This window comes from Dromiciops gliroides, chromosome 4, assembly GCF_019393635.1.
Source record: "Dromiciops gliroides isolate mDroGli1 chromosome 4, mDroGli1.pri, whole genome shotgun sequence".
Lineage (NCBI taxonomy): Eukaryota > Metazoa > Chordata > Mammalia > Microbiotheria > Microbiotheriidae > Dromiciops > Dromiciops gliroides.
Genome location: NC_057864.1, coordinates 466,652,565 through 466,667,773, shown reverse-complemented (window position 1 = coordinate 466,667,773; position 15,209 = coordinate 466,652,565). Strand labels below are relative to the sequence as shown.

Here is a 15,209-nt window from a genome sequence, read left to right as displayed (position 1 = left end):
TAGTTGGCAATGTGTCTTAGAATAAGTACATCAGCCCAGCCTGCAAACTTACTGCCCTCTCTGTGACCTCGGTCACCAAACCACTTTGGGACTTTATTTTTACTCCAGCCGTTTCGTTTCGAGTTGTGAGGTTGGTTTCTTCTAAAAGAGAAAACTTTTAGGCGGTGGGTGTGGAGGAGAGTGCCAGGGTGCAGTTGAAGCAGGTTAAACACCCAAACCACATTTTTAGCCTCTTTGGCCTGAGACGTGACATGAGCCACGCTGCAAATGCTGGCTCCCACTCTCTGAAAATCCTCTGTTGCTTTTTTGTTTGTGTTTGTTAGAAAAGCAAACCTGTAAGGGAGGGGAAAGAGCCCTTTTCCATCCTGCCCAAGCCAGTGGCTTGCCCTCAAAAAGGAAGTGTTCTTCAGATCCAGTATTTCCCAGACGAAGCTTGTCATCTTAACTTTGGTCTTCCCCAGGGTGCTTCTGAGAACAGTCACAACTCACCAAGTCTCAGGAAACCCGATTACCAACATATCCTGTTCGCGTGCGTGTGTGTGTATGCTGTGTTACCCACAGACTGCTTTCCACCCCATGTGACCTTTGGTTACCACCCGGAAAGTGAGGGCCCAAATACCAGTCAGAATTTCCAGACTTTGGTTTAGTTCAGACATTCTAGAAAATACGACAGTAGCAGTTTTAAAGAGCTTTCGGGTGGCAGGAGTAGAGAATAAGGAATGAGGTGCCCTGAAGAGGCAAGGGTGAAAGGTTAGCATCTGTCCTCTCCAGGAACACTTGGCCGAAAATCCATCTTTAGGAGCAGCCGAGAAGCCACTGGTAGGAAGGAAAATGCCCAGTTTGTGCCATGATTCTCATCTTTAAGACAGAATTCTGAATGTCTTGTGTCCTTTAAATGAATTCTCTTTTCATAACAAGAGTTGCACGTCACTGAAAAACTCACTCATCCCAAATGGCTTTTACCCATACCTCCACCTCTTATTCAGTTTCACCTCCATAAGGTGTCACACCCTGGAAATCAGAGTGGGGAAGAGACTCCAGAGGCCATTGAGGCCAAGCCCCTATTTCACAGAGAAGCAAAGGCCCAAGAGGGGAAATGACTTGGCAAGAGGCACATGAGTAATCGGGACTGAAACTTGAATCCTCAGGTTCCATGTCCAGCACTCCTGTGGCATGGGATCTTTGTATTGTTGTTATTAACCCTTTTTAAAGCTTCTATCAGAGAGCAGTTACTCTGTGGTGTAGTAAAAGCAGTTGTCACAAAAACAACCCCTGTTGTCATTCTCCCCACTCCAGTGGTTCTACCCAGCAGGTGCCCACAGAGAGTGGGCTCAGACTCAGAGCATGAAGGTAGGTAGGTAAGCATGCATGCAGAGAATGGGGGGCCCAAGAAGTACTCCGAGACTCCTGGCCCTGGGAAGCTTTTTCTCCCTTCATGGAAACCTCATGAAGTTCCCCTTTGGTGTAACTTTCTTCTGGCCTTTCTAGAGTCTGGAGCTGGCCTTGTCCTCTTGACAGGCCATTCTCCTTTGAAGCTGCCTCAGGTGACTGACCAGCTGGCTCTCCGTATCTCTCTCTGCTATAGTCCTCTGTCATCGGCAGCTGCTCCAGATGGCAGTTGCTGGTGGGACCTCTGCTACCTCTGGCAGACCTCCCAGTCATCTAGGCACTTCCCTCTTAGAAATACTCACTTACCTAAGATCAGGAAGAATACACACAAAAGAAACGGGCTCCGTGTGCTTACAAACACAAGGCAGCCAGGTCTGGGTTTGCCTCACTTTTATGCCAGGAAGGAGAATTAAAATGGCCCCTACATTGAAACTTTGCAAGTTAGAGTAGGAAGCCGTTGATTGCTGCTGAGTTTGAGCCCAGTGGATCATGCACTAGTGGGGACTCTGAGCAGTTCTCCTTAGCTGTATGCAAGCCCTATTCTGTTACAATAGTGAGATAATAAATAATAAGGTGAGATCTTGTAGGAACTTATGTTGAATCTGCAGCTAAGTATAGGGAGAGAAGTATATCATCTTTGTGACAGGCGGGTGTCTTATCCTTGCCAATAGTCTAATATTTTGGCATCAATATTCATTAGGTGATACTGGTCTTTAGGATTTTTTCTCTGTTTTGTATCATGGAAATAGTTGGTAGGACTCTTTCCTATTTCACCTATATTTCCCACTATATTCCTTCCTCCTCTCCCTCCCTGCCTTTATAACAACAAAGGAAAAAATTCAGCAAATCTAACCCAACATAGCAACAAAATCTGACTTAACAAAGACTGGGAAACAAGAAAGATTTCTGCTGATTGGGAAATGGCTCAACAAATTTTGGTACATGAATATAATAGAGCATTATTTATACTGTAAGAAGTGATGTAAGACCGGGATGAATACAGAGGAACATGGGAAGACATAACAAACTGATGCAGAATGTGAGCAGAACCACAAAAGATACATCTGTGATGTCTACAACAATGCTAATGGAAAGAGCCACAACTGAAGGCCATGACATTAAAAGAGCTAGGTGGGGGCAGCTAGGTGGCACAGTGGATAAGGCACTGGCCCTGGATTCAGGAGGACCTGAGTTCAAATCCAACCTCAGGCACTTGAAACTTACTAGCTGTGTGACCCTGGGCAAGTCATTTAACCCTCATTGCCCCACCAAAAAAAAAAAAAAGGAAAAAAGAAAAGAGCTAGGAGAAGGCTCCCCTCTCCCCTCTTGTGGTGGGGAGCACTGAGGGAAGTGGAAGGAAGAAGGACTCTGGATGCGGAATTCTGCATGTGTTGCCCACTCTGATTTTAAAGGCTTTCAAGTCCTTCACTGGAGGAACCATTTCTTCCATAACACAAGGGTTTCTACTCTTCACTGCTCAGGATGTAGTGGAAGAAGGGAGAAGATGTAAAGAGTGTGAGACAGGTGTTTTCTGGGCCCAATTCCCCTTCTTTCTCTGCATTCTCTAAGCTCGATACAGTGAGTATCACTTCACAGTAGCATCATGAAGGTGTTCAAACTGAAATCCACAGGAAAACCCAAGGGGACTTGATTGTAATATTGTTTGGATGATCTCCTATTTTTATCATTTTTCATCACATCTTGTTTCAATCAATGAAAGTCTATCTTTTCTCCTTCCCACCTCTTCACTGAGAAAGAAAAAGAGCCTATTACACCCCTGTTAAAAACACAATATAGTCCGATAAAACAAACTCCCCCACTTGCCTTCTCCTTTCAAAATATGTCTCAGTTTGCACTATGAATCCATTACTTCTCTTCTAGGAGATGGGCACCATGTTTCATCATAAGGCTTCTGGATTCTTAGTCGGTCATTGTACTGATTGGATTGTTAAAAGTCTTTCCAATGTTTTTGGTGTCACTTGTTCTCCTGGCTCTTCTCGCTTCACCCTGTGTGAATTTGTACACGTTTTCCCAGGTTTTTGCTGAAACTGACCCCTCATCATTTCTTGCAGAACAATAGCATTCCTTCACAATCACACACCACAGCTTGTTCAGCCATTCCCCAGTTGATGGGCACCCCCTCAGTTGTCAGTTCTGTGCCGCTCCAAAAAAAACTGCTGTAAATATTTTTGTACACATGGGTACTTTTTCTTGTTTTGATTTCTTTGGGGTATTAACCTAATATTGACATCACTGGGTTGAAGGGTATGTATGCATAGTTTACTTTTGGGGCATCATTCCAAGTTGCATAATTATATGCCCGTATTGTTTTCTGTCTTCTAAAGGAAGAGACCACAGTTTTCTCTCTTGAAAAGCCTTTTCACCCATTGAGAAGTCACTCCAGAGGTGGAGTTGGAATTCCCTCAGCTAATGTTGAGGTCATTGAAGTTGAAGTTACTCTGCAAAGGGCATGCTAGGCTGTGTCCTGCCCTGGCTGTGTGCACAGGGGGATTAGGGACTAACAGTGAATCCCTTAGACATTTCCCATAATGAGTCACTCAGAGGCCATTTCTTCCCTCACTGTAAGAAGCCCTTTGGGTTGAGCCCAGTTTTCTCCAGAGTGAGTTATGCCCCATGTAGTGCTCTTTGGTAGCAAACTGGGCCCTTGCTTTTCACACAGTGGTGATGAAGAATTTATAAAATGTATGTTGGGGGGGGAGGGAGGGAGAGGGAGGAATGATTGAGGGATGACACCCTCTGCTCCTTTGTATTTTTCTGGTGCATTTACTCTCTTGGCAAGGGTACTGTCACCTTGGCTGAGCTGATGGAGTTTCTGCTCTTAGAAGCTAATTTGTGCCACAGTTCTATGGGCAACTAGAAACTTATTTATGAAGCAAGTGATGGCACGATGATGCCTCCACCGAGGAGTTTCTTTGGCAGGTTTTCCAACATGAGCTGTATGGCTGTTAAAGTATTTTTAAGTGACAAAATCTCCAAAGGTTAGGTTAAACATTAATAGTTGTATGTGATAACCACTATGGTCCCCTGAAATACTGTCATTTGGAATTTTAAGGAGGAATCAAGAGGCCTCGATTTCCAAATTATTCCAAGTGTTTGTCTGCAGAATGAGGATGGGCAACAGAGAGTGTTTCAGTCACTATTGATCCTTCACATGAAGGGACTGCCAAAGGCTTTAGATGCCATTACTTTCATACCATAAGTGTGAAAGTGTTCAAACAACAAGCAGAAGCCTTCCTGGGTACCTAATAAATGGGTGTTTTTGAGGAAGAAGCTGGTAATGAGACCGCTTCTCTTCAGCAGGTTTCTGTTTCTTCCTTTTCCTTTTTTATCTTTAAGTTGTAGTTTTTCCATGTGGCTTAGTGCTTATCCCATCCTGAGCCACTGAGATTCCATAGGGATTCTTGGGCTTTCTCTGTTAAACTCTTAGGATTTGTTGTTGGAGTTTCCTTGTCCTTCTAAGATATGTTTCCTTGTTTGTAACTATAATGATCTAGAAAAAGGGATGGAGGGCACCTAGGTGGTGCAGTGGATAAAGCACCGGCCCTGGATTCAGGAGGCCCTGAGTTCAAATCCGGCCTCAAACACTTTACTAGCATGTGTGACTCTGGGCAAATCACTTAACCTTCATTGCCCCCCAAAAACCAAAAACCAAAAAAAAGGAAAAAAAAGAAAAAGGGACAGAAAAACCCACCTCCCTCACTCTTTTGCAGAGGTAGGGGACTGTGGGTGTGCAGCATTGAATATCCTTTCAGATTCAGTTGATGTGTTTGGATGGTTTTACTGAACTGCATTTTTTTCTTTCATTTTTGTTCCTTATAAGTGACAGGGATATATTTGGAAATGAAGGTGATATAAAAACAAAAGCTCAACAAAAAAGCACAAAGAAAATGGGGAAAGGGTGCTCATTGCTCTTGCTGAGATAGAATGACAAGTTAGCTATAAAGAGTGCTAGACTATACAGGGATGAGAACTTAAGCAAGGATGAGATGGGGAAAGACACAAACTAGCCACCCAGGTAAGAAGTAAGATCATTCGAATGTGAGAAATGCAGCCACCGTAGTGCCCAAGTCCCATCCCCGGGTGGCCGTGGCTTCTGCAGGACGCTGCTCAGGGCTGTTAGGTCGGAGCCAACAGGTGTTTGCCAAGCAGATACACAAGAAGGTCCATGCCTGTCCCCAGGTTGGAGACATCTGCCTTGTGGTTTCTGCTGGACCCCTCCGGTTGTCCAGGCCACACACACCAGCTATGGGAGTGCTGGTTTGTTGTCGAAGCCCACTAGGCCTCTGCAGTCGCTGCCCTACAGGCAGCCTCTTCCTCCCCTGATGAAGAACAGACACAGAGCTTCCCTTCCAACCCTGAAGTCACCATTTTTAACGTGAAACAGTTTTCCTACAAGTTGATGAGCCAGAATCTTTCCCTTATTTGGTGCCTTGTTTAAGCAGAGGCTTGCCTGTCAGGGGTGCCGGACCTCTCCCTACACACTGGTGATGCTTCCATGAGGTGTTCCCTGGCTCAGGGCAAAGTGGGAGTTGAAGGGGTCTTAGATACCACTTCTTTTTCTGAGAGGCCATGTTGATGCCATGTGGTCAGGGGTGGAGTTGGACCTGGTGTTTCTTTTTCTGGACCACACGGATGCCCTTAGAGGCAAAGCATGGGCATGCACCCACTGTCCCTCACCTCCTGAAGCCTTTCCTTTACATCACTGTTTGCTGGGTGTTTCTTGAGAGATGCTGATTGGCATTGAACTTTGGCAAGAACCTTGTCTTACTCATCCTTGGTCTCTTCCCCTTTCCTGACTGATGCTGGAATTCTATGTTGGTTAGATCCCGTTGGCTTGAGTTAGGTCAGCTGAGGTCATCCCGGGGCTGTGACCACCTACTTGAGTCTGTTGGCCTTTCTCACTTGGGTTCAGCTGGTTACAGCTGACCGCTGAGCTGTCTGTTGTTTGTTGTCTTGTCACTTGGAGTCCTCCAGGACTTCCCCTTCACTTTCCTCTGGGGAAGCAAAGTGTCCTCAGCAGCATCTGAGAAATGGGCTTAAGCCATTGTCTTAGACTTAGGGCAGGAATCTTCAGTCGGCAAGTTTCCTAGTTGAAGCTAGTTGAAGTGCAGTGTTCCAAATACTCTTAGAAACAACCTGTGAGGATAATTGCTAACATCTGCCTAGCACTTCAGGGTTGGCCAATTACTTAATTTACATGTATTATCTTATTTGATACTAATATTAAATGATTCTATGATGGATCCAGTACCAGCCAGCACCCCCCAAGTGAATCTACATCTCAGAGCAGTCTGGTGCCTACAGGTAGATCGGAGGGTCAGGCTGTTTGCCCGTACATGTGATGGCTACAGCTAGATGCCCCACGTCCCCAGAGTAAGAGAGCTGCCTGGCCCACCCTATCCCGAGTTCCCGTGGGTCTCCTTCTCCCTGTTCTTCGACTGTGGCTTGTGTTGGGACCTAAGGGAGGATGCTGCAACACCCATCCCTGCGTGCTTGGGAACCCGTCGGGTGATTCTCTGGCACCCAGATGTCTGCAACTGATGGCTTTTGTTGGGCAAGCCTAGCAGGGCATTGCACTTCTTGGTGATTGCTTGCGTCTGGAACCAAAACATTTCTTCCATCACGGAGGCAGAGCTTGGATTTGGCTGTGACCCTGGGCAATCACTAACCTCAGTTTGTCTCAGTTTTCTCAGTTGTTAAATGGGCATAATAATAACGTCCTAGGATTGTTGTGGAGATAAATAAGATGAGATTGTTAAACGGTGCTTAGCATAGCCCCTAGCACATGGTAGGCACTTCATAAATGCTTGTTTCCTCCTGTCCTTGCTCCCCTCCCCTCCTCCCATCCTTTCCTTGGACCAAGAGTGAGGGGCATAAGTTGGAGAGCCGTTTTTGAAGGGCTCTTCCTGACCGGGCCCCCAGAATAGGAACCAAGAGCAGAAGGATGTAGTTAGTGGGCTAGAAAGGAAGGCAGCTCAGGTGGCCTTGGTGCTTTGTGCCCGCACAGAAGGCAGCCCTGGGATGGCCCATGTGAGCCAGGGCAGGGCAGGGCAGGCTGCAGGGGTCTCCTCTTCCCCCTTCTCCTCCTGCTGTCTTGAGGCACACGCTGCCCCCAGCCGCTCTGTGTAACATCACTATTGGGCAGATGGGCAGCCCAGTTCCCAGGGATTGGGTGGTGAGGTGAGTCAGAAGTGAGAGTCATTCAGAGAGCAGCCTAGTCAGAGCAGGCAGGGCTGCCCTCTGGGTGAACTCTGGCTTTCTGTTTACCTTCAAGTGCTGAACTTGTTAGACTGGGGGATGAGAGCCTGCCTGCATGCCTGCCTGCCTGCCTGCCTTCTGTCCTTGACTCCTGGGCAGGCTGGGAAGGATCCTGCTGGGGCCATGCAGCTGGTGGCTCTGCAGAAGACCTGTCCTGAGGCTGCCCACCAAGTGGCCTTGGGAGCAAACTGCTGCAGCCCTCAGGCTTGAGAGTCAAGACAAGTCCTGACTCTGAGGTGGAGTGGGGTGCTCCCCTTGGGACTGGGAGGGACATGGGGGCCTCGAGTGAGAGACCTGTAGAGCCCAGTCCTCTGTCCATTGTAGACAATCAACACCTATGTGACTGAGCTGGAAGAGAGCTTTAAAAACTGAAGCCCAATACAGTGCGCCTAGTCTTCCCACACTTGTCTCATGGGTGGTCTCTGAGATATCTTCTGCTTCCAGATCAAGTGGTTGTTAGGGCATTCAGCAGCAGATCTAGGACTGAGAAACCCGGTCTCCTGCCCTTCTTTCCACTGTATTATCCTCTTTTCCCCAAAGGATGGAATATGAATTTGTTGTCTCTTCACATAAAGATGGGTTTACACCAGGAAGCCTTCAGTCTGTGAGATGTCAGTTTCTCCAAGATCCCCCTGGCACCTGAACTCTGCAGTGGTGACTGCTGATGTGACATTTAGGCTGATTTCTCTCTAGTCAGAAATCTTAAGTGGCAGAGCTAATAAAGTCATAGGAAGTAAACCAAGATTTCATACAAGACTTGCAGCTGCCACGGCGTCAGGGGGGCCTTTAATGGCAGGAGGCATGTTGCAACACACATGACTCAGGCCCATCTCCATTGGAGCTCATGCTTAAATACAAGTCATTGCGCTGTCATCTCACCCTGAGCAGTTCTTGTGAAGAGACAGAAGTTGACAGGTCATTAGTCTCATTGTGCCCCATTGAGCAAAGCAAAGGAGTTTGAGCTGTTGTGGCTGCAGTGCCACCAGTTCATCAGACTGTCATCAAAGTGACCAGCTAGTCTGTGAATTTTGCCTTGAGTGATGGAAGAAGCCATATCAAAATAGGTATTTGCAGAACAACGATTAAATGCTAGTTGTGTTTATGCTGGGTTCCTTTTTCATTCCTAGCCCACTTTAGATTCCACCTCCTCCATAACCTCTTCCTCTCTCAATTGGAAATGAGATGCATGGGGGGCCTGGCACTTTGACTGCCAAGATGACTTGCCTGGGACTCTAGGGTGTGAGCCCCTTAAGGTTGAGAAACCTGTCTTCCAGATTTCATTTCCATATCTTGCCTAACAACTTCACACAGATGAGGGTATTCAAGAAATAATCTGTCTTTGAGAAAATTGAACTGTGCTGACCCGTGACTCAGAACCTCTTCAGGCCTTTTGTGACACAGAGAGTTTTGGCGCAACTGCAGGGCTGTCCATTTCTCGGAGGATGAGCTCATTGGACAGCCTCGTACCCACTGAGTTGGAGGCCCTGGCTTTGGTTTGCCAGTATGTGCTCCACACATGAAAGAAAACTTGCATGAGGAAGGTCAGACAGCTAGCTGGAGATTCACTTCAAGCTTCCTTTTTTGATACTGAGTTCCCAGAGTAACTTGAAAGTTATTGTGAAAATTCATAGATCCCAGCTCAAGGCTTAGAAGGGACCTCAGCGGTCATCTCCACCAACCCTCTCATTTTCTAAATGGGGAAACTAAGGCCTGGGGAAGGAGAATGATGTACTTTATTTAGGTCACCCCCAGGTAATGAGGAGCAGAGCTGGATTCAGACCCAGGTCCTCTGATTCCCAAACCTGCCCTTTCCCTTTCCCACACTGCCTTTCTTAAGGATTTCTTTGGTTGGGTATAGGGAATTATACCCATCACATAATAAAGGGCAGGTAGTATGTGGTGGGGAGAGAGCTGGCCTCTGACCCTGCTTTTGTGACCAAGCCACTTAACTCATCAGTGCCCTATGGAACACTGCCCACGGAAGTGGCAGAATAACTGCTGATTGATATGGATTGAGAGCGAGTTTCCTCACTGGGAGCTTGCTGAACCCATGAGATCAGTGGCATGGGCCCCAGAAAAGTGCCTTCGACTCTATTTTGTGAATTCCGTCTTCCTCCTCAAGCATCACATTCCTGCCTGTGGCTCTCTGCAGGCACCTGCACTCACTCAACAGGCCTGCTTCTTGACAGAGGGGTTTTGTCCTCATGACCCTTTGGCACAGGGAAGCCCAGCCACATGATCCCCAACAGATAGATGCCAAAGCTGAGAACACGGTTCGGTGATGTGTTGCTCCAACGCGCACGGCTAGTTTATGGCAGAGTTGGAGCTTGAACCCAGGTCTCCTATGCCTGTATTCTTTTTTTTTGTTTTTTGGTGAGGCAATTGGGGTTAAGTGACTTGCCCAGGGTCACACAGCTAGTAAAGTGTCTGAGGCCAGATTTGAACTCAGGTACTCCTGAATCCAGGGCCGGTGCTCTACCCACTGCGCCATCTAGCTGCCCTTCCTATGCCTGTATTCTTCTCTGTAGATCGCACATGACAAGGAAAGAGGAGTACAAACTCAAGTCTTTGCTGGATAGGGAAACAGGTTCATTATGTTTTAGTGAATTGATGGAGATGATAAGAAACAGTGCTGTAACACTTGCAAAGCACATTACAGACAGCCAGGTGTTGTATTCACTTTGCATACGAGCAAATTGAGGCTTAGGCAGGTTGTTTGCCTGTGATCTTCCAACAGGATTTGGACCCAGGCTGTCTGTCTTTCTTTCTTTCTTTCTTTCTTTCTTTCTTTCTTTATTTCTTTCTTTCTTTCTTTCTTTCTTTCTTTCTTTCTTTCTTTCTTTCTTTCTTTCTTTTTTTCTTTCTTTCTTTCTGCGGGGCAGTGAGGGTTAAGTGACTTGCCCAGGGTCACACAGCTAGTAATTGTTAAGTGTCTGAGGTTGGATTTGAACTCAGGTCCTCCTGACTCCAGGGCCAGTGCTTTATCCACTACACCACCTAGCTGCTGGACCCAGGCTTTTATAACGCCTCCTTCTCTGCCTCTAGTGCTGCGGTCCTCAGGATCACACTCTAGTAGGCTATTGGAATTCATATTAACTGTTAAAAAATAGAAAAGCTTCATGGGAGTGAAATTCTCCCCTTTAATGTAATCTCATTTGTTCTGTCATCAGAACTGGAAAAGAATAGTAAAACCCTAGTTGTGTCAACAGGGGAACAATCATAGCAGGTTTAGCCTTTCCTAAAGACGTTCAAAAATAAGGCCAAAGGCCTGTGCCTTTGAAGGATTCCTCTTCCACAGGTTCTGTCTGCCTCAGAGGCAGCTGATTGCAGTTGGAAAGCCAGCTCAGCCTATGCCCTGGCTGTCAGCATCAGCATCAGCCACCTGTATGACCCCACATCTTCTCCTCCCTTCCAGTGCTCCCTCCAGCTAATAGTGTCATTGCTGCTTAGACTAACAGATACTAGACTGCAGAGTTGTTTTAGGGTATGGATGCTGGAACTGACCTGTATCCTCTCCTCTCAGTGATGAGGCTGGGTCTAGATAGCAGATCCTGTCCCCACTCCCAAAACAAGAATCTCTTGGGAGTGCAGGGGGAGTCTACAAATGTCCATGAGCTCTGACAGTACCCTTTGAATGTGACATGTCTGCCACATGAGGCATCTTTCTCCAGTTAATGGGAGACGGATTTGGAAATAGCCCTGGTGGGTGCAGGCATTCAGTGGATCATTTCTCCTGGCCAGCCTCTCACTGAGTCGGTTGATACTCCTCAGATTCTCCTGTCTCCTGAAGTTCTTCCTTCTACCAGAAATTCTCATAGAAAATACACACCTACCCTGTCTTTGTTTCCTCATCTGTGAAATGGGGATCAGAACAGCTGTGGAAACTACTCTGAACTGGCACCCTCAAACGAGAGGGTATTGGGAAAGTGCTTTGTAAACCTTTAAAATACCATAAAAGTGGAAATTATTATTTCTTGAAACAGAATGTTCCTGCTCTTTTCAAAGGAATAGAAAACATCTCAGAAATAGGGGTTCCTCTGAGGCTAGGACTCCCCAAATGGCAACATTTCCTTCATTGTTGGCAAAGGTGAATAGCTACCACTTAGAGGGTGAAGGAACCATCACCCCCTCAAAAAAAAGTCCCTGAAAGCTTCTTCTTCCTCTTTGTACAGTTCAGGACCTTTCTCTTTGGCATTTTTCTGTCTGATTTCATTTCATGCCCTGAGTACATCCGTTTTAGTCCCTGCACACGGGGACAGCTGCCAGCAGAGGGTGCTGTCGTCTCGCTAAGCCTGATGTCACCTTTGGCTCCCAGTGCTGCAGCTGTTGGGCATGTGCCTTGGATCTGTGTGAGAGTCTGGGCATGTCCATTTGGTTCCCATCCCCAGTGCCCACCCCTCACACCCTGGCCAGGTTATTGTGTCACTTGGGACTCTATTCAGTAACAGGAAACTGGGGAGAATTTAATTGTTTTCTCCTCTCTCTTTTTCCCATGCAGCTGAACAAAAGGTTCATCCTCAGTTTTCTCCATGCCCATGGGAAGCTGTTTACCCGGATTGGGTAAGTGTGCAGGATGTTTATTTTATTTTCCTACATTACAAGTCTTTTTGGAATTTAATATTGTTAGCAACTAGACTGTGTTTGGAACTGAGGGCACAGGGTGTGAATTCTTAGAGGCCCCCACCTTCTGTTCCTCCTTCCTCTCAGTCCCTCTCCTGCTGGGCTGCCGCAGTGAGGGAGGCAGTAGTGGGCTCTCTCTTCTCTCCATCTCTCTGTCCTCCCACCCTCTCCCCTTCTCTTTCTTTTTCCTATTTTCCCTCCTCTTCCTTGCTCAGATGTGCTCTCCCATAGGCTGTCTGCCTTTCCTCCCTGACCTCTTCCCACCTCCTGCTCCTGCTTCACCCTCTGTTCCTCTTCTCTCCCCTCTATCTTCCTGTTCATTCTGTGCACGTGCTTGGGCTCTAGTGAGAACCCTGGGGCTTTCGTGCTGAATCCCCGGCTGCTCTTGCCAGGGGTCCTCCTTGGGGAGAAACTGTTCGCTGGTTTTCTCTCAAAGAGAACATTGACATTTCCTTTCCTCCATGTCCCTCTGACCCATGCCCCTTCACCCTTTGGTCAGCTTTCTGCACCACCAGTAAATATAGCAGCTCTATCTTAATGGTCTCCCAGTCCACAGTGAATTGACATGCATGTAAATGCACAGCCTTGGTCCCAAGCCTCCACTATTTCACTATTCCTTACATGTGGTAGGTGCTAAGTAAATGTTTGCTGCCTTGAATTCGGTTCATTTGTTGTCTTTTGAACACTGATTTAGAAGACCAGATTTCCTAGTTTTACAAATGAGTCATTGCAAAGCCACACTTAATAGCTATAGATTCCCCTTGAAGATTACTTTGTATCTATTCTCCATGTATCTTGTATATACCGTTTAGATACTTCTCTCTGCCATTTGAATGTAAGCTCTCTGAGGGCAGGGACCCCTATTCACTTTTTCTTTGTACCCCTAGGACTTAGCACAACTCCTGGCACATAGTAGCATTTAATAAAGGCAGCCAGTTGATGCAGTAGATAGAGGGCTGGATTTGAATGCAGACCGTCCCTAGCTTTGTGAACCTGGGCAAGTCCCTTTATCTCTACCTCAGTTTCCTCATCTCTAAAATGGGGACAATAACAGCACTCATCTCCCAGGGTGGTTGTGAGGATCAAAGGAGATCTTGATTGTGAAGAATTTTGGGAACCTTAAAGCACTATAAAAATGGCTATTTTGTCATCATAAATTTTGTGGAGAACTGATTGAGAACTTTGTTAGTCCCAAGCATTCCTTAGGGACTGAATGGGGATTGGAGAGGAGGGCCGAGGGGCAGGCTTCCCGGAGGTTCTAGGCTTCTCACAGTTGGTGAGAGTGCACAGTGCCATAGAAAGAGTATGGGATTGACTTCTGAGTTCCAGGGAATCTGGTGCAAGGACTGGCCTCCAGACTCTGCTCCAGAAGTAGAGCCAGTGCAGGGAATTCTCATCTACCAAATAGAGAGACTGGTAGTGCCCCAGCTCCCCTACGGTGGTTGGGATGAAGGCACTCGGTGTGTGTATCCTTACACATGTGAATGCACAGACATCTTACAGTTAAATACTACACTGATAGCTGCTCGTGGTGTGAAGCTGACCTGAGGTCTTCAGAAACTCTGCTAATGGAACTTGGGCTTTGGCCGACCCTCCCCAACAGGAAGGGCCTCAAGGATGGCCCCAGCAACACACAGGGATTCACAAGGACCAGCCTCACTAAATTTAGTGAGAGTGGCTCATCTCTAGAGGCTGGGCCATCAGGTAGGGGATTTTTGAACCACAGCAACTCAGAATTAATCATTGATCAATTCATAAGAGAAGATATGGTTTGCATTGTTGGAAGGAGTCTCACACTAGTGAGAGCACAGCTCTTCGACTTGTGTCTGTTTGCTCGTGATTTATTTCTGGGTTCATGTACCAGTTTCTGTTGCTGTGCCCTTCAGCCCTCCTGGCACAGCTCATGTTTAATATTTTCGTGTTTCTCCAAATGCTGTCTTGATAGGAATAATAATAAATAATAATAATTAACATTTAGATAGCACTATGTGTCAGGCATTTGTAATGATTATTTCATTTGATTCTCACAACTCTGGAAGCTGGTTGATCCCCATTTTACAGATGAGGAAACTGGGGCAGACAGAGGTTAAGTGACTTGCCCAGGGTCAGACAGCTAGTGAATATCAGAGACCAGATTTGAACTCAAGTCTTCCTGACTCCAGGCCTCCTGCTCTATCCACTGTGCCTGCCAGCTAGCTATTCCATAAATAAATATATATGATAAAATGATTATTTCAAGGATCTGAAAGGTCTTGCCCCGCCCCAAAAGATTATTAGAGACTTCCTGACCTCTCTCCTTTAGCCTTGACTTGTCCTGTCCCATGGGATTAATGTCCTGACATGAAGTCCCTTGGATGAGATGTCACTATGCTGATGGAAAAGAGGTGTAGAAGTGCTTGTAAATTCTTGGCCCATGTCTTGGTTCCATTTGCACATAAACCTAGAAGATGATCTGATTACTTTTGTATTATTATAGGAAGACCCTTGTTACTCCTTTGCTGTAACACCAAGCAAAAGAATGCTCTGTCTTAATATAGTTCCTTCGGGTTCTTAGATAGCTAGTTCCTGATGCTTCCCTAGAAGCTGTTCTTAAATATTTGTTTTGGGCCTTGAGCTCCACATTTTCTTCAATGGTCATGGGTGACAGAATAGAAAATGTGCTTCTGTGGGCAGATAGCTTGCACCATACTGGGCCTAGGTGGCAGGTATATGTCATCTGGATATATAGACTGTTAGACTTGGAAAAACCTGTAGAGATCCTCAAGGCTAGGGGTTCTACTGCTTTTGGGTCCTGGACCCCCCAGGCAGGAGGCTCTGGGGGAGCCTTTGGGCCTCTTCTAGGAATCAGGCTGAACTGCATGGGCTTATCAAGGAAACCAAAGGAAGGGAAAAGAAAGGTGGAATTTTTCCCCATCCACTTC

The 15,209-nt window shown here is 46.6% G+C and overlaps 1 protein-coding gene across 1 annotated transcript in view; it reads left to right on the top strand.

Moving 5' to 3' along the window:
* The window catches only part of SMG6 (SMG6 nonsense mediated mRNA decay factor), a 179,535-nt gene that overhangs the window by 32,685 nt on the left and 131,641 nt on the right, over positions 1-15,209 (top strand). The window contains exon 9 of the mRNA XM_044003043.1: positions 12,167-12,228. Coding sequence (XP_043858978.1) covers positions 12,167-12,228 — 62 coding nt within the window. The remainder of the gene's footprint in view (positions 1-12,166; positions 12,229-15,209) is intronic.